The sequence below is a fragment of the Rhamphochromis sp. 'chilingali' genome (assembly GCF_963969265.1).
Source record: "Rhamphochromis sp. 'chilingali' genome assembly, chromosome: 8".
Classification (NCBI taxonomy): domain Eukaryota; kingdom Metazoa; phylum Chordata; class Actinopteri; order Cichliformes; family Cichlidae; genus Rhamphochromis; species Rhamphochromis sp. 'chilingali'.
In genome coordinates, this window is record NC_137935.1 from 40,943,154 (window position 1) to 40,961,354 (window position 18,201).

General features: G+C 44.2%; 1 protein-coding gene across 1 annotated transcript in view; it reads left to right on the forward strand.

Annotated features, from left to right (window-relative positions):
• Positions 1-18,201, forward strand: part of LOC308401799 (alpha-2-macroglobulin) — a 66,582-nt gene that overhangs the window by 18,907 nt on the left and 29,474 nt on the right. Inside the window, exons 16-22 of the mRNA XM_080890228.1 lie at positions 485-733; positions 3,260-3,347; positions 9,537-9,678; positions 10,764-10,989; positions 11,796-11,922; positions 15,861-15,982; positions 17,085-17,136. Coding sequence (XP_080746354.1) covers positions 485-733; positions 3,260-3,347; positions 9,537-9,678; positions 10,764-10,989; positions 11,796-11,922; positions 15,861-15,982; positions 17,085-17,136 — 1,006 coding nt within the window. The remainder of the gene's footprint in view (positions 1-484; positions 734-3,259; positions 3,348-9,536; positions 9,679-10,763; positions 10,990-11,795; positions 11,923-15,860; positions 15,983-17,084; positions 17,137-18,201) is intronic.

Consider the following 18,201-nt stretch of genomic DNA (forward strand, 5'->3'; position numbering starts at 1 on the left):
GTGAAAGTTGAACATTTGGAAACGACTCTTTATTTTAGTAATTAGCAAACAGGCCTTGCCTATAAATTGTATAGTCACTTTTGAGTCTTGGCGGATGGATTCACAATCATACCAAAAATCATAGTTAAAAATTAAAATCATCTTGAGGGCTGTGGATGATGCAGTTTCCCTGATTCCATCTCTGTCTGCTCTGGCTCCTGGGGGGCTGTGGCCATCACCTCCAAAACCATCTTTTTTTTTAGTCTGTAGTGTTATTTCTCCAGTGCATCTGTTGTCACCTTCATTTGCATCAAAGCAAATATATATTTTATAATATGCCTCATTCACCCATTCAAACCCACTAATACAAGCACTTTTTTCCTACACCTGAGTGCTCCTAGAGAGTAGACAATCTATGTAAGTGGTTTGCTGCTAATGGATGATAAGAGAAAAAGATCACCGCTATCACCCCACCAGGCTCATGTACAGATGTGTTTTCATGCAGGTATATAGTCAGCTGCCTGTGGAGAAGCTGTCTGGGTACTCCTATGATGTTGAGGACTCAGAGCCATATCCCTGCTACCCCTTGCCAGTGCCAGATATGGTAATAGATGCAGATTTGGAGACAGCAGCACCGCCAACAGCACCACCAGCACCGGCCATTGTGAGCGACAATCTGGGAGCACGGCGAGAAACGCGCTCGATCTACTATGGACCAGGCAGTCAGAAGAATGACGTCTACAGCATCTTTAAAGTAAAACATTTGTTCATCTAATCTGATGTCTGACTGAAACTACACAGTAATGTCTCCTATTAGCTGCAGAAGACATGATTCAAGATTCAAAGCGTTTGTTGTGATGTGTACAAAGAAAAGTCAAGTCAACTTTATTTGTCAATTCTGCCACATGTACAGGACATACAGAGAATAGAAATTGCGTTACTCTCAAACCCTAGTGATTTAAAAAAATGCAAATAAAATAATTAAAAAGTAAAAATTTAAATAAATACAATACAATTTTACGTATAACAAAAAAAAAGCTATGCAATATACAATATACAATATTCAAGTAAGGAGGCAGAGTAGTGCAAATAGGCAAATAGTGCAAATGGAGATTTAGTAGTATGCGGTAAGAGATAGTGTAACAACAAAGTCTTATGAGGTAATGGCAGTCCAATGCTCCACAAAGTGACGTGTGTGTGTGTGTGTGTGTGTGTGTGTGTGTGTGTGTGTGTGTGTGTGTGTGTGTGTGTGTGTGTGTGTGTGTGAGTGAGTGACAGAGTTCAGTGAGATGGATGAAGCTGTCCTTCAGTCTGCTGGTCCTGGCCTGGAGACTCCGCAGTCTCCTCCCTGACGGCAGCAGCTTGAAGAAGCTTTGCATTGGGTGCGTGGGATCAGCCGCCATGCAAAGGGCTTTTTTAGTGAGACGGGTGCTGTAAATGTCCTGGAGGGAGGGGAGAGAGACACCAATGATCCTCTCTGCAGCTCTCACTATGCGTTGGAGGGTTCTATGACAGGACGCATTGCAGGCTCCAAACCACACAGTGATGCAGCTCGACAGGATGCTCTCGATGGTGCCTCTGTAGAAAGTGTACATGATGGGGGCTGGTGCTCCTGCTCTTCTTAGTTTGCGGAGAAAGAAGAGACGCTGCTGTGATTTCTTGGCCAGTGCTGTGGTGTTGTACGTCCAGGAGAGATCCTCTGTGATGTGCACACCCAAGAACTTGGTGCTGCTCACTCTCTCCACAGACGCTCCGTCAATGGTCAGAGGAGCATGTTGGGTGTGCATTCTCCTGAAGTCCACAACAATCTCCTTCGTCTTCTCCACATTCAGAGAGAGATTGTTGTCAGCACACCACGTGGCCAGGCGTCTCACCTCACTTCTGTAGTCGGTCTCATCCCTGTTGCTAATGAGACCCACCACCGTTGTGTCGTCCGCAAACTTGATGAAGAGGTTGGAGCTGTGTGATGGAGTGCAGTCATGGGTCAGCAGAGTGAAGAGGAGGGGGCTCAGCACACATCCCTGCGGGGCCCCCGTGTTTAAAATGATGGTGCTGGATGTATTACTGCCGACCCGTACTGCTTGAGGTCTTCCGGTGAGGAAATCCAACAGCCAGTTGCACAGTGAGGTGTTGAGCCCCAGCTGGACCAGTTTTTGAATGAGCTGTTGGGGGATTATAGTGTTGAATGCTGAACTGAAGTCTATGAACAGCATTCGAACATATGAATCTTTTTTGTCCAGGTGTGTGAGTGCCGAGTGGAGTGCAGTGGAGATGGCATCATCGGTTGAGCGGTTGGGCCGATACGCGAACTGGAAGGGATCCAGGGAGGGGGGCAGGACAGTCTTGATGTGTTGCATGACTAGTCGTTCGAAGCACTTCATCAGGATGGGAGTAAGTGCAACAGGACGGTAGTCATTAAAGCAGGAGGGAGATGACTTTTTTGGAACCGGAATGATTGTGGTGGCTTTAAAACATGTGGGGACGACAGCCTGGATGAGTGATATGTTGAAGATGTCTGTGAAGACATCAGTGAGTTCCACTGCACAGTCTCTCAGTACACGACCAGGAATGTTGTCAGGACCCGGAGCTTTACGTGCATTGATCCTGCTGAGGGATCTCCTCACGCTGTCCGGGGACAGAGTCATCACCTGGTCACCAGGAGGGGTTGGGGTCTTCTGTGCAGTGGTGCTGTTTCGGACTTCAAAGCGAGCAAAGAAAGTGTTCAGCTCGTTCAGCAGGGGGATAGTGCTATCACAGGTCTGTGGTGGGGGCTTGTAATCTGTGATGGTCTGAATGCCCCGCCACAGGCTCCGTGAGTCTCTGCTGTCTTTGAAGTGATGAGATATTTTCCTGGAGTACTGTCTCTTAGCCTCTCTGATGCCACGGGAAAGGTTGGCCCTAGCTGTCCTCAGGCTTGCCTCGTCTCCATCTCTGAAGGCAACATTCCGAGCTTTCAGCAGCCTGTAGACCTCTCCTGTCATCCATGGTTTTTGATTGGCCCGGACAGTTATGGTTTTCGTGACTGTTACATCCTCAATACACTTGTTGATGTAGGCAGTAACAGTCTCTGCATTTCTCTGTACGATGAAATTCTTTCTCTGCTCTCCATCTATCTCCAAATCTTCTTTTGTGTCTTTGTCCTTGTATTTAAAAATAAATAAACAAATAGCATAGTTGTTATGCCAATGTTGTTTTATTTTGTTTACTACTTATGACAGCAAAAAACAAGAAACAATCTATGGTTTTACTATGACTTGTTTTTCTCTTTCTCCACTTCTAGGAAATTGGACTCAAAATTATGACGAACTCTGATGTGAAGAAACCTTACAACTGCGACGAACTGAGCTTCTATTTCAGTGTAGAAGATAGTAGGTCACTGCTATTCTCTGTTGACTCCAATGCCCATTGATACAACCTTAGGAAGAACTGTTGTTTTTACAACTTGTGTAACTGTAAGATTTATTTACACTTGCAAAAATAGTAAGTGAATCTCTTCTTTTCAAAGTCAAAGTCAAAGTCAACTTTATTGTCAATTCTGCCACATGTACAGGACATACAGAGAATAGAAACTTCGTTACTCTCAATCCCTAGATAAAATAGAAAATGAACATTTAAATGGAATCGCCACCATTTCTGGCTTGCTTTCTTTAATGGGTTCTGTTCTTTGTCCGAGTATGACAAATGCAGTCTGACTAATCAAACTCAATCAGTTATACTGTTCATGTCTTCAAAGCTCCTTACTTTACTAACATGGTCTATGGTCTGAGATCCCTAATATAGCAGTTTCCTAGATAGAATGAGATGGCTAGATATGAAGCTAGGAGTTACAGGCAGTACAGCCACAGCAGTTTTATGTCTGTATGTATGTTTTGTGGAATGCATCAGCAAAAAATTGGCAAACATGTTAGCAATACCAGTAACTTTAAACATTTGGCTTCCTTCATAAGCCATTGCTTATAAAGGAAGCAATGGCTTATAAAGGGGTGGCTGTAGCTCAGGTGGCAGAGCAGGTCAGCCACTAACCAGAAGGTCGGTGGTTCGATCCCAGGCTGCCTCCTGACTGCATGCCAGATATCCTTGGCCAAGATGCTAACCCCATGTTTGCCTACTGGTGGTGGTCAGAGGGCCCGGTGGCGCCAGTGTCCGGCAGCCTCGCCTCTGTCAGTGCGCCCCAGGGCGGCTGTGGCTACAATGTAGCTGCCATCACCAGTGTGTGAATGTGTGTGTGAATGGGTGGATGACTGAATGTAGTGTAAAGCGCTTTGGGGTCCTTAGGGACTAAGTAAAGCGCTATACAAATGCAGGCCATTTACCATTGCTACAAGGCTAACATTAGCATTTAAACTATTACTATTCCTGTCAGCTAAATAAGGAAAAAAAAATAGACTAACTGACTAGTGTAAAACTAAAAAACACTCAGGTAATCAGTTAGATTTGAGAAATGTTTAATGGAAAATGTCAAAAAATAATAACAAAGGCATTTAAAAATCATTTATCAAATTCTTACCATAGATTAACAGATTTAATCTATGGTGCATCTCGACAACAATGTGTCATCTAAAGGCAGATGGCTACACAACATTTAGGACACAGTAATTTACCGGCGTGGGCATCAATTTAAATTGTAACAATCAGGTTAAATGATTAATAAGTCTGGTATCACCTAGTGACAGCAGTGAGAATTAGTTGGCTATTTGTGCACAGCCCTATTTTACACTCATAGTCACTCATATCACACCGGATGCGTAAAATCCATGAAAATATATCCTGAAATTTTTTTTCTGGACTCGGATATCCTTAATACAGCCGTTCAAACCCACCACATAATTTCACTGGATGAATTTGTGGTATTTATTTTTTTCAAACTGAATTATTTTTTTCTAAGTTTTCACATGCGAATAAACAGATCTGACCAATCAGACCACTGCATTTGGCAAAAAGTTACCTCAGACGTATAGCTACATGTTGCTCCGGCTCCCTCGCCTCGATTTCTCTGCCTCCACATATGTGGTCTCAACTCTGCCAAAAAAGGGTTCAAACTGACACTGATATCCTGAAAAATGTGCAAAAGTGGTTGTGATACAACTTAGACTCCTGTATCCAACCATGAAATTGTCCTTGTTGCTGTCTTCTCTTGAGAATTGGATGAACTCAGAATCCTGTTTACTTACTGTTTACTCTTTTCCCTCTCTAAGGGTGGGTAGCTTGTCTAGTTTCAGTAACGAGGTTATCAGTTATCCATCCATCAATTCATCTTCTTCCCCTTATACGGGGCTGGGTCAAGGGGATGGCAGCCTAAGCAGAGAAGCCTAGACCTCTCTCTCCCCCGCCTCCTTTCAGCTTGTCCCCTCGGCAAGCTGGAGGAGGCTGGTGTTCCCAGGCCAGCCAAGAAGTATAATCCGTCCGGCATGTCCTGGGTCTGCCTCCTTCTGATGGGACATGCCCGGAACACCTCGCCCAGGAGGTGCCCAGGAGGCATCCTTGTCAGATGCCCAAACCACCTCAACTGGCTTCTTTCAGTATGGAGGAGCAGCAGCTGTACTGTGAGCTCCTCCCAGATGGACAAACTCCTCACGGTATCCTTCTGCATCACTACACAGCATCATCTGTCAATCTCCCGCTCTCTTCTTCCATCAGTTGTGAACAAGACCCCGAGATACTTGAACTTCTCCACCTGGGGCAGGAACTTATCCCTGACCCAGAGTGGGCACTCCACCCTTTTCCGGGTGAGGACCATGGCTTCAGATTTGGAGGTGCTGATTCTCATTCCCACCACTTCACATTTGGTTGCGAACTGTTCCAGTGCGAGCTGGAGGCCATCACCCGATGAAGCCAACAGAACCACATCATCTGCAAAAAGCAAAGATGAGATTCTGAGACCACCTAAGTGAAAGCCTTCCACCACTTGGCTACACTTAGAGATTCTGTCTATAAAATTTATGAACAGAATCTGTGACAAAGGGCAGCCCTGGTGGAGCCCATCACGCACCAGAAACAAGTCTGACTTATTGCTGGCTATGCGGACAAAGCTCCTGCAACGGTTGTATAAGGATTGAATGACCCGTAGCAATCGGCCAGACACCCCATAGTCCCGGAGCAGCTCCCACAGGACACTCCGAGGGACACGGTCGAATGCCTTTTCCAAGTCCACAAATTGCATGTAGACTGGTTGGGCAAACTCCCATTCAAGTATTGTCGAGTGGGTAAAGAGCTGGTCCAGTGTTCCACCACCAGGACGAAAACCGCATATTTCTTCCTGTGTCCGAGATTTGACTAACGAATGGACTCTCCTTTCCAGCACCCTGGCATAGACTTTCCCAGGGAGGCTGAGGAGTGTGATTCCCTTGTAGTTGGAACACATCCATCCTCCTTGAAGATGAGAACCACCATTGCCATTCTAGAGGTAGGCCCCTGATCTCCACGCAACATTATAGAGACATGTCGAACAAGACAGTCCTAAAACGTCCAGAGCCTTCAGGAACTCAAACCTCATCCACCCCAGGCGGCCTGCCACCAAAGAGCTGTTTAACGGCCTCAGTGAATTCTCCCCCAGAGATAGAAGAGTCATCCCACTCGTCCCCAGAGGTGGCCTCCGCTCCTGACTGAAAATGACTCAAGGGTTCCTCATAATGTTACTGGAGGCTAAGGTAAAGCCATCCAGAGAAAGTTAGATACCATATTTCTAAGATTTTTAGGGTCAAATACAATAAAGTTTTAGCTGAATTTAGAAGCAGAAAATTAGAGGTCATCCAGGTCTATATGTCTTTAAGACATTCCTGCAGTTTAACTGTGTTATCTGGCATCATGGACAGATAGAGCTGGGTGTCATCTCCATAGCAGTGTAACCCAGGAGATGCTACCCTTTTCCCTGGGGTGGAGACAGGCAGACCGTCCCCGAAGGCCCCGCATCCCAGACCCCAACCAGACGGCCAACTCCTCCTCCCAGCCCCCCGCCCCAATGGCTAACAGAGAATGGGGGTGTGTGAAGACCCCATACCTCCCTCCGCCCACTCATATGAGGTGTTGCTGCATGCTGTTCTAAAGTGCATTTAAAACACGGGAGGGCATGGTGCTTCCTGCCAGAGAGCAATAGGTAACGGCACGGCCCCTCCTGAAAACCCTCAATGCCTACATGTATTTAAAATTGAGAGGTGCCCACCTCTGAATTTCTTCTTTCAAGAATTTTTCAAGAATTTTCAAGAATTTTTGAGATAAAAAGCAAGGTTGGAGATCTGCGTATAATTAGCTAAGACAGCTGGCTTTTCAAGTAGTGGTTTATTTAATGGTTTAATTCAATTTTATTTAATTACAGCTTAAAGACCTGTAGTAGATAGCTAATTATTAGAGATAGAAACATTACATAACACAGAAGGCTTTATCTGGAGAAAAGGACTCTAAATAAATAACAATGGTACTGAAAGTAGCTGTACATAATGCCATATCTGTGAGATGATTACGAGTATTTTTTTTCACTAATGGTTAAAATTTTATTTAAGAAATTCATGAAGTCATTACTAGTTAACGTTAAAGGGATGGTTGGCTCAACAGAGCTCTGACTGTTTGTCAGCCTGGCTACAGAGCTGAAGAGAAACCTGGGTATTTTCTTCAATCAGTGATGAATAGTAAGATGTTCTAGCTTTACGGAGGGCCTTCAGAGCCTTCAGGAACTCAGGGCAAAACCTTATCCACCCGAGGGGCCAGCCAAGGAGTTGTTTAACTGCCTTAGTGACCTCACCCCCAGAGATATAAGAGTCGCCCCTCTCGTCCCCCCACCCTGCTTCCTCCGTGGATGATGTGCCAGTGGGATTAGGGAGGTCCTTGAATTATTCCTTCCACATCCTGACATTGTTCTCAGTCGAAGTCAGCAGCGCTTCACCCTCACTATACACAGTGCAGGTAGAGCACAGCTTTCCCCTCCTAAGTCACCTGACAATTTGGCAGAATCTCAGTCTGAAAGGCAGTCCGAAAGTCTTTATCCATGGCCTCTCCAAACTCCACCCACACCCAAGTTTTTGCTTCAGCCAGTGTTGGTACTTACTGCTGATACTTATTACCTGCTTCTGAAGTCCCACGGGCTAACCAAGCCCGATAGGACTCCTCCTTCAGCCTGGTGGCTCCCTTCACCTCTGGTGTCCACCATTTGGTTCGGGGTTTCCATCACGACAGGCACCAACCACCTTGCGGCCGTGGCTCAGTGCAGCGGCTTTAGCAATGGAGGTGCTGAACATAGTTATTTCGGACTCAATTTCCACAGTCTCCCTTGGAATGCTGTTGAAGCTCTGCTGGAAGTGTGAGTTGAAGATCTCGTGGACCAGGTGTTCCCAGCGCACCCTCACTATACGTCTAGGTGGCAACTCCAGACTGAGATGGAGTCCAGCCCCTCTCCAGGAGACTGGTTCCAGAGCACAAGCCGTGGTTGAGCTGAGGCCACCAGGGAGGTGACATTCTATGTCCCGATCACTAGTTTTAGAAGTCGGGGATCAGTCTGCTAGGGCCTGGCTGCTGCCTGACACACATTGCACCCAACCCCTACCTCGCCTCATGTAGGTGGTGGGCCTACAGGAGGATGGTCCCTTTTTCGGGCTGTGCCGTCCGGGCCTCATGGACTAAGCCTAGCCACCAGACCAGGACCAAGTTGACATTTACACAAAAGCCTCCTGACAACATGGCCCCTGGGATCCCTGGACACACAAACCCCTCCAAGGTAACAATTCATGGAGGGGAGGTTATCAGTTTTTTTTTTTTATAAATGAGGAAAGAAAATAACTTAGTTCAGGGACTTTATGCTGATGGTAAATATGGGTCACTTTCCAGATGCTTCCATTGTTTTCTTTCACATTCACCGCCATACCTGTCCTTCCACATTATTATCTTTATTTCCTTTTCCTCCCTATTAGCATTTCCTGTTCCTCTGCTGCGCTCAGGGCAGTTGGGATGCTACACTGACTTTACCATTTGGTGGTGATGGTAATAGAAAGTACAGCCTATCCCGGTATTGACTTCAGTTGGCATCTATATATTAAGCTGAAAGCCCATTTTGGAAAGTCTAGCTTAGCATAGCTTTAGTTGTTTTTTGAGAGAGTGTAAGATTTTTTTTGTGTGTTTTTAAATCCAAGAATTTGTTAATTGTTAAAAAAGTACATTTTTAATTAGTGGAGAAATATTAGCTGAATGCATAAAACACTAAGTGTACCTTTTATCCCTTTTTCCAATTTCTTTGTAGTTTTTCCGAGCTGTTGTTATGTATTAAGTGCAGGAAGCTGAAATGAGCTCAGTGGTTTCCCCAGAAAGTTTATTCTGTACATCAGGATGCCGCATTTCCAGTAGATTTAACATTTCCATCATTATCCAAGTCACTCCTGGGATGCTAAAAAGTTTCTCCCACTAAAAATGCTGCGTCTAAATGTACAGACTCAACTTTCTGGGGTTTCCTTACCTGGATTTTCGAGCAAGCATTTGGAAGTAACACAATTATTATAACTTTTGGTTTATTTAAAAAAAAATAAGGAAGGAAACAAAGCCTCCCCATTTTTCCCTCCCCATTTAAATGCTCTCAGGGCAGGACTCACCGATCCCCTTGGCCTTCAACATGATGCCTGAACCTATACTTACCACGCAGATGTCTAAAGTGGACAGCAAAAAGGAGACTATCAGAACGTTCTTCCCTGAGACCTGGATCTGGGACCTCGTTACTGTGGGGTAAGATTAACATATCTTATGAAAAGAATCACAGCACTGTATTTTTTTATGACACTGAAACTGTTTTTAGGTAATCAAATGTGAATAACATGGATGCTCATTGCAGTCCAAATAACAGAATTAGTTGTATTCGTTAGCAGATATTAATGACAAACGCTTATGTCAGTGATATTTACTGAACAGAGGCTGCTGCTTTCCCTTATGTTCCACATCTTAAAGTCAAAACACAGCTTATCGTGTATGAAATTCAAATGAATTTGAGTAGACACTTGAATTCATCAGTGTAAGTATATATAAATATAGACTCATCAGGCATAACATTGTGACCACTGACAGGTGGAGTGAATAACACTGATTATCTCTTCATCATGGCACCTGTTAGTGGGTGGGATATATTAAGGAGCAAGTGAGCATTTTGTGCGGTGTTCCCAGTCTGTGGGGTCGCTATCTATCAAAAGTGGTCCAAGGAAGGAGCAGTGGTGAACCAGCGACACGGTCACAGAGACCCATTGATGCACGTGGGGAATAAAGACCGGCCCTGTGTTCCATCATCAGAGCTGAACCACGGAGCAATGAAAGGTGGCCGGGTGTGAGAAATCACGTCTTACGTCACGTGGATGCCCAGGTCTCTTATCTGGGGAACATCTGGCACTAGGATGCACGATGGGTAGAAGGCAAGCCGGCAGGTTTCCACTGGGAAACCTTGGGCCCTACCATCCCTGTGAATGTTACTTTGACATGTAGCACCTACTTAAGCATTGTTGCAGACCATGTACACCCTTTGATGGAAACTGTAATCCCTGATGGCCTCTGTCAGAAGGATAGCCCCCCATGTGGGACGTGCTGGACAAGTCTGATCTGTGGAGGCCATGCCTCACAACTTGCAGGATTAAATGATCTGTTGCTGACTTGGTGCCAAATACCACAGCACACCTTCAGGGGTCTGGTGGAGTCCAGGCCTCGACACGTCAGGGCTGCTTCGTAGTAGGCAGGTGGTCACAATGCTCTGCTTGATCAGTGTATTTGGGGAAAAATGCCATAGTACCTGAACTTTAAATGTCACGTCTGGCTGTCTGTTCAAACAGAGATAGTGGGTTGGTGAGCATGGAGAAGACGACCCCTGACACCATCACTAAATGGGCAGCCGGAGCATTCTGCGTATCCTCTGTGGGCTTTGGTGTGGCTCCCAACACCGGACTTACTGTGTTCCAGCCGTTCTTTGTCAGTCTCACCTTGCCATACTCTGTCATCCGAGGAGAGGTGTTCACCCTCAAAGCCACCGTCTTCAATTATCTCTCAAAGTGCATTATGGTAAAAAAAACAACCACATCTGCTTCTTACAGATCCTTTGTACTTAAGGGCATCCACAAGTAAGACGACACCTGTCAGATTGTGGAAAACATTTGTGAAAATGCTTGGATATGTTTTTGTTTTCTTTTTGAAATTTCATTGTATTACTTTGCATCCGGGCACGGTGGTTAGCACTGTTGCCGCACAGCAAGAAGGTCCTGAGTTCAATTCCACCATCAGTGGAGTTTGCATGTTCTCCCCGTGTTTGCGTGGGTTCCCTCCGGGTACTCCGGCTTCCTCCCACCGTCCAAAGACATGCAGCTTGTGGGGATAGGTTAATTGGATAATACAAATTGCCACTAGGTGTGAATGTGCGAGTGAATGTGAGTGTGAATGGTTGTCTGTCCCTGTGTGTTGGCCCTGCGACAGACTGGCGACCTGTCCAGGGTGTACCCCGCCTCTCGCCCTATGACAGCTGGGATAGGCTCCAGTGCCCCTGAAAAGGAGAAGCGGAAGTGAATGGATGGATGGATACTTTGCATCCGATGTAGCGTTTTCAGTGTAACAAAATCAACTTTTGGGGATTTACTTACCTGGATGATTGAGCATGCATCAAGACTTATTACTTTGTAGTTTTTGTTTTGTGTGACAAATGCGTCACTAACTCGTGCTGTGTGGATGAGTGGTTCTGAAGAAAGCTGCAACCCAAAATGATGGCTGGGAGAACAGACGATCTCACGAGCACATATTTAATCAGTCCTCAGTGTGATGCGTTACTGCACCAGTTTGTTGCATTCGTGTGTTCTGTGTTTGGTTTCTGGCTGTAGGTTCAGGTAACACTGGCTGCCTCTGACCAGCACACCTTCAGAAACTGTGATGGCTGCATTTACAGCGTGTGTCTTTGTGGAGAGGAGAGCAGGACCTTCTCGTGGATTGTAACTCCGACTACCCTAGGTATTCCATTCTTCCCTTTTTCTTAAGTGCTTATTATCCAGTAGTGATGGGATTTCCGGCTCTTTTTAGAGATCCGGCTCTTTCGGTTCGGCTCACTAAAAAGAGCCGGCTCTTTCGGCTCCGAACCGGCTCTTCAGGTTGTTTTGTTGCTTTAATTAAATTATTAATAACAATAATATAAAATTATGCACAAAAGGAATTACTAACGTAAAAAAAGTGGTTTTATTTATATATGTTTATATATAAATATATACGGTGACCCCTAGAGACAAAACACGTACAAACTCCAAAACACATTTCTAGCATGAACTGAACTTCCAAAGCAGAGCTACTAGATCACTTAAATTACACAATTGAAAGCATGTGTGTGTTGTTTGTGTATTTATACACAGGCACTCATTAATTTTCAAATAATTTAAAAAAAAAGTTCATTTACCTGTTACTACCACACACCAAATCCGGTCGTTGGTACTTGCTGGCTAGTGTAGCCACGAGGTAACAAAAGCTCAACACTGCGCCCAGCATCCTGGAGCACTTCTGTTGTCTTTTGTACGTGATTTGAAGTTTGTATGTGCTTTGTCTCTGGGGGCCACCGTAAATATACTTTTATTTATTCACGCCACATAAAATGTAATAAATAAATCATATAATACAAAAACCAACTATTCACATTTTAACTTTTAACTATTTAAATTTTCAGCTTTTTCTTTTTAAACAAATTTAAAATGAAACAACACAAAACACTACAAACCACAACACAATTAAATATAAATTATAATATGAAAACAAAAAGAAGATGCATATTCTCTGTCATATGGACCTGCATGAATAAACTTTCTGAATCCTTTATCATCTGCTACTGAAAATAGTTGTGGATGATTACTATACCTTTCTTATGTTGTTGTCCCTGCTCTCTCTCTCTCCCTCCCGCTCTGTTCCTGTGCTACTGAGTAACTACCGCCCCTCCCCCCTCTGCTCAGCGTAAAGCACAAGGCTCGCTGTGGACTGAAGCGGAAGAGCGAGAGAGAGAAAGAAAAAAAAAAAAACCCACGTGACGGCTCGCGTCGTTCACGTCAAAGAGCCGGCTCTAAGAGCCATTTCGTTCGCAAACGACCCATCACTATTATCCAGTTCAGGAGCCTCATAAACTTGTGATAGATAGCCGGTCCATAGCAGGACCTGTTTTGGTTTTTATGGTTGATAATCATGACTCAGTTCTGTTTGATTTGTAAATATATTTGTTTAGTTTCACACCAGATCTACCTTGAGCCATGTGTGGATTTTCAGTATGCCACCAATGTAAACAAATGAAAAATGGAAGAATTGCAAGCAGCAGATCTTCATGTTTCAACAGTTCCTAGAAATATTTCTTGTTTGTATCAAATGATCCTCTACATCAGAATTCCTTACAAAGGGATTCCTTACTGGGCCTTTATTTCTTTATTTTTCTTTTTTAATGTTTATTTATAAGATTTTAAGTTCAAAATTACATCAAATCACACAAGACAAAGAAACCAAATTCAACATCCAAGCACAGAGAAAAGAAACAAACATTAAACAACAAAAAACCACCGGTTAGTCATTCCAGATCAAAAGTACAGCAGGAATGTTCCAATGCTGCAGATAGAGTCCGAAGACAATGAAGTTAGACAGGGCAACAGAGAGTTCACCCAGGCCAGACCATTCGTCCGGGCCCAAGAAGGAGTTGGGGTCCGGCAGACGTGTAGTTTCACATCAACACAAAGTGCAGTCGACTGGGTTAAAGATGATATTCAATCTCTCTCCCCAACCAATCACAGCAGATGGCCCCGCCCCTCCCTGAGCCTGGTTCTGCTGGAGGTTTCTTCCTGTTAAAAGGGAGTTTTTCCTTCCCACTGTCGCCAAAGTGCTTGTTCATAGGGGGTCATATGATTGTTGGGTTTTTCTCTGTATGTATTATTGTAGGGTCGACCTTACAATATAAAGCACCTTGTGGCGACTGTTGTTGTGATTTGGTGCTGTGTAAATAACATTGAATTGAATTAAATCCCCATTAATGTGACTGAGAAAAGAGCCCCAGCGTTCGACAGATGTAAAGTGAGTGTCAGCAGGATGATAATGAACCTGTTTAATATACAAACATGCAATCATCTCACAGCAGTCTGGGCCTTTATATGCAGAATATTGTAATATCTCACTAAACGGACCAGGAGCCATCTTTCATTATGTGGAGATTTGCAGGCATGGAGGTAAAAGAGGGAACTAACTGAAAAGATGCACAAATCCATCACCAAAGCAGGCCGTAATGAACTGGAATATACAGAGTGGTCTATTCATACAGTTCTGCAGATGAAACCAAAACAGAATGCAGTGATTTGCAAATCTCATAAATCCACAACAGCAGAACACAGTTTGAACATTTTAGGTGTTTTTAGTGCAAACGGACCATTTTACTAAAATCAATGGGAGCAGCATACTTGTGTGGCATCCTATTATTATTATTATTATTATTATTAAAGTTTAAAATTAGTTTTCGATTTTTTGGGGAAACGGGAATGCTGTGTCCTCTGGACTACAGAAGGCAGGGACCACCAGCTCCACACCCTGCAGCTCTGATGGTATGGAGGTGCACTGTCGGCCTCCACATCAGGAAAAGCACCAGTATAAAAGTTTTTAGAGCTGCATCCATATTTCAGAAGACGATGCTAAACCGTGTAGTGCAGCCTTTACAGCAGCGTGGCTTAACAGTAGAAGAGTCTGGACTGTTGGATGAACCAAAAAATCCAACTACAATCCTGTGCGGGAAAAGATTGGGAAAACATTCCTCTCCCACAAGTGCAGATGTTCCCAGATGTGTATGGACTGCTGTTAAAAGAAGCATGGATGCTACAGCGTGGTAAACATGACCCCGCCCATGGGGTGTGTTCTTACCACTAAATTCAAATTAACCTCATTTCGTTTCTTAAAACTGTAGTTTTTATTTTTCTGGTTTACTTTTATTCCCGTCTTTAACCATGTTCTGTTTTATAGGAGAAATTCAAATGGAAGGCGGTCGCTACGCGTCACATGCTGTGTGGCGTTTTCCCACCTTTAAAGGGAAAATGTAAACAACTTTGAGTGTCTTTGTCTTCGTTAAACCAGTTTTAGCTTAAACAGGACATGTCAGATTCAAACCAGAAAAAAGAAGTGAACAAAACTTTATTTTCTTTTATTGATTTTGGTCTAATCGGCTGTTTGAAGACTGTCACACGGTGTCAGCCGCTCACAGCTCCGCTCTCCCCAGCTCCTCGTTACCAGAGGCAATTCTCTAACTGTACAATGCAATTTTCTTGGCTTTTAAAATGAAATACTGATGTTGTTTCTTTCGTCCGACACAATCTCATGCTTTGAGTGAAAAATGAGACACAACGGGGTAATTAATCCGTATTGAGGGCACTGAGGGCTGTTGCATCTTCATTGCTGGAAGCGAAGACGGGCGGCTGTTGTTGGAGCTCTGCCTGTCCTGAAAGCAGAGGATTTATATCAGCCTCCATCAGCAGGGATGGAGATGAGGCTCTGATGAATGTCAAATTGCGCTCCTCTAACTCCCCCTTAGAGGAATGCTGACAATCACTTGTACTAACAAGTCAGGTAGTATCTCTGACGAAACAGTCAGAAACCTCTCCCTTAAGGGGCGATCTGTACTTGTCCTCCATGTGAAGGATTGTGGGCTGTGATGGAAGGAAGGTGGGGGTGGGAGACAAGCCGTGTGCTATAATAAGGCAACAAATGGGGATTAATGAGGGCGAATGCGATGGGAAACGGGGAGGAAGGAAAACACAGCGGGGATAATGAGTTGGCTTGAGAAGCAGATGGGAGGCGGTTTTGCCTCTGTACACAGAACACGACAGCACGGCGGGGGAAGGGAGCAATAATCGATACAGGCGTTCCACAGTGACGCCGTGTGTGTTTGCTCACAGGTAAGGTCAATCTGAAGGTCAGCGCTGAGGCCCTGAAGACCGAGGCGCTGTGTGGCAACGAGGTGGCCACAGTCCCCGACGTGGGTCGAACTGACACCGTGATCCGCACCCTGCTGGTGGAGGTCAGTGACATGACAAACTTAAGGTGTTCACAGGTCCTAAGCTGATAGACGTTGTCAGTATTATTTTGATCAGTTACATTGTGGCGAGAATAATGTCAGAATTTTAAAATCTTTCGGTTTCGGCCACAGGGGCCCACAGATTTCCTGTATTTCCAGTTGTTTTTGACAGCGTGTTTTAGGAAAAGGTGCAGGTGGGTTGCAAAGCAGTTTGCAGAGGCCAGGCTAAAGCAGGTCAAATTTGTGATATTTGACAATTGGGTTTGTGGAAGGACGTCAGCTGAGCCATTATCTGATGTAGGCTGGCACTGAGATTAGAACTAATGATGCGCCGGCTGCTTTGATGGAGAGTGAACATCAGATATGGAAATCTGTCAAACCTGGCTCAGCCATTTTTTAAAAATATATGTACATGTGCAGTGTATGGATGAAAACAGGGGCCACACTTCTCTGTTTTGGTCCCATGGCCACAGCTATAACACTAAGCACCTAGCCACCCGGCCAGTCCGCCTTTGCAGATATCTGGGTCAGTCTAAAGACAGCACGGTGCTGTGACAGAACGCCCAACAAGTCTGTTTTTCTAGATGGTGGACAATGAGCCAATGTTGGCGCCTGTTAAGAAGTGCACACCAGGAGCTTCAAAGGTCTTTACTGTGGTGATGGGCATGGAGAGAGGGAACCTGTAGCATCGCACAGACCTTCACTTTCTTTCTGTTAGGGCAGCTGTTATCACTTCAGTTTCGGTCCACTTCTCCTTCCCGTCTGCATTTTCTGATGATCGGCTGTATCTGCAGTTTGCCGTAGTTCTATAGGAGCACTTAAGCATCTTTATTTTAGTTTGACTTCACTCTCAAAGTACATGACTGGTATGTTTATACTGGGTCTCGGTCAGCCTCTCGGTCGTCCTCTGACTGAAACAAACTGCTTTAGCAGCTTTCAGCTAATGGGAAAGTCAGTGGGATTGAGTTCAAATAATCCAGTTCACTCTAATGTCTGGAGCATGTCACCAAATCAAAGCTCACTGTTATTATGTTTAAGCTGTTTAGAAGTTTGTTTGGAGTGATGAAATCAGTCGGTCGTCTTCACTTCTGTCTCTCTTCCCAAGGCCGAAGGAACCCCACAGATGGTCAGTCACAACGTTCACCTCTGTCCCCCAGGTAAGGCCTCCTGACTCTGAGTGCTGAACTCTGAACTCCAACTCGGGCCTTTCATTCACACCTCATACATGCATCATAACACTTCCCTGCATCATGATGGTTATTCAGCATGGCGAGGAAACCAAATTCGTTGTGTTTTCGTTAGAGATGGCACGATACCACTTTTTTATGTCCGATACCGATATCATACATTTGGATATCTGCCGATACAGATATAAATCCGATATATAGTGTTTTTTAATCAATAAAAAAATGTTTTTAATATCTTGCTGCTTTTTGTAAAAGTTCATACTCAAGTTAAAAAACAAACAAACACTCAAGCTATTCTGTTACACCTGTATGCAAAAAATGCACTGCACCCAAAATATTTCATAGTTCAGCAAAACTGATGAATCTAATAAACTTAAACCTGCACCATCCTCCCTATTCTGGTATTTTAAAGAGTAAGCAACCTAACCAATAGGGCTCTAAAACTCCCAGCAAAAAAAAAATAGGGAACCACCCCCCACCTCATGATGCTTAATCGACGTAATCAACTTTAATTTGATGCAGTGTGAAAAGAAAAATGCACAGAAATAAATTCTTTTTCAAGAATAATTAAATATATTCAACATCTTTCTTCAACAGAACTGCACAGATGGAAAAAGTACTATAGCTTACTAGGGTATATATATTAGACTTAACAGTTACTATATACAGTAATGGACTTCTATATATTTTACATCAGATTAAAACTTTGGGTGTAAGATTCAGATAATTATTTATTAAAAGCTCGACATTTTAAATGAGAATAAGAAAGAAAAGTATGTCTTTGTGCCCCCTTTTCCCTGTTCATGCCCTATCGGCCCCCCTGGCTAAACTTTGCTAGATCCGCCCCTGCACAGTTACAGCCGTCAGCTGTAGAAAAAGATCCTGGTGTAGAAAGTAATATTAAGCTTATCAAGGTTAAACGTGCTGCTGTTGTTCAGCTGCTGGTTTCCTCTTTCTGGTGTGAAGTGGGCCAAAAAACAAACAAGAGAGACGATCAGCTGATCATTGATCAGTTTCATGATTGAAGCAGCAACA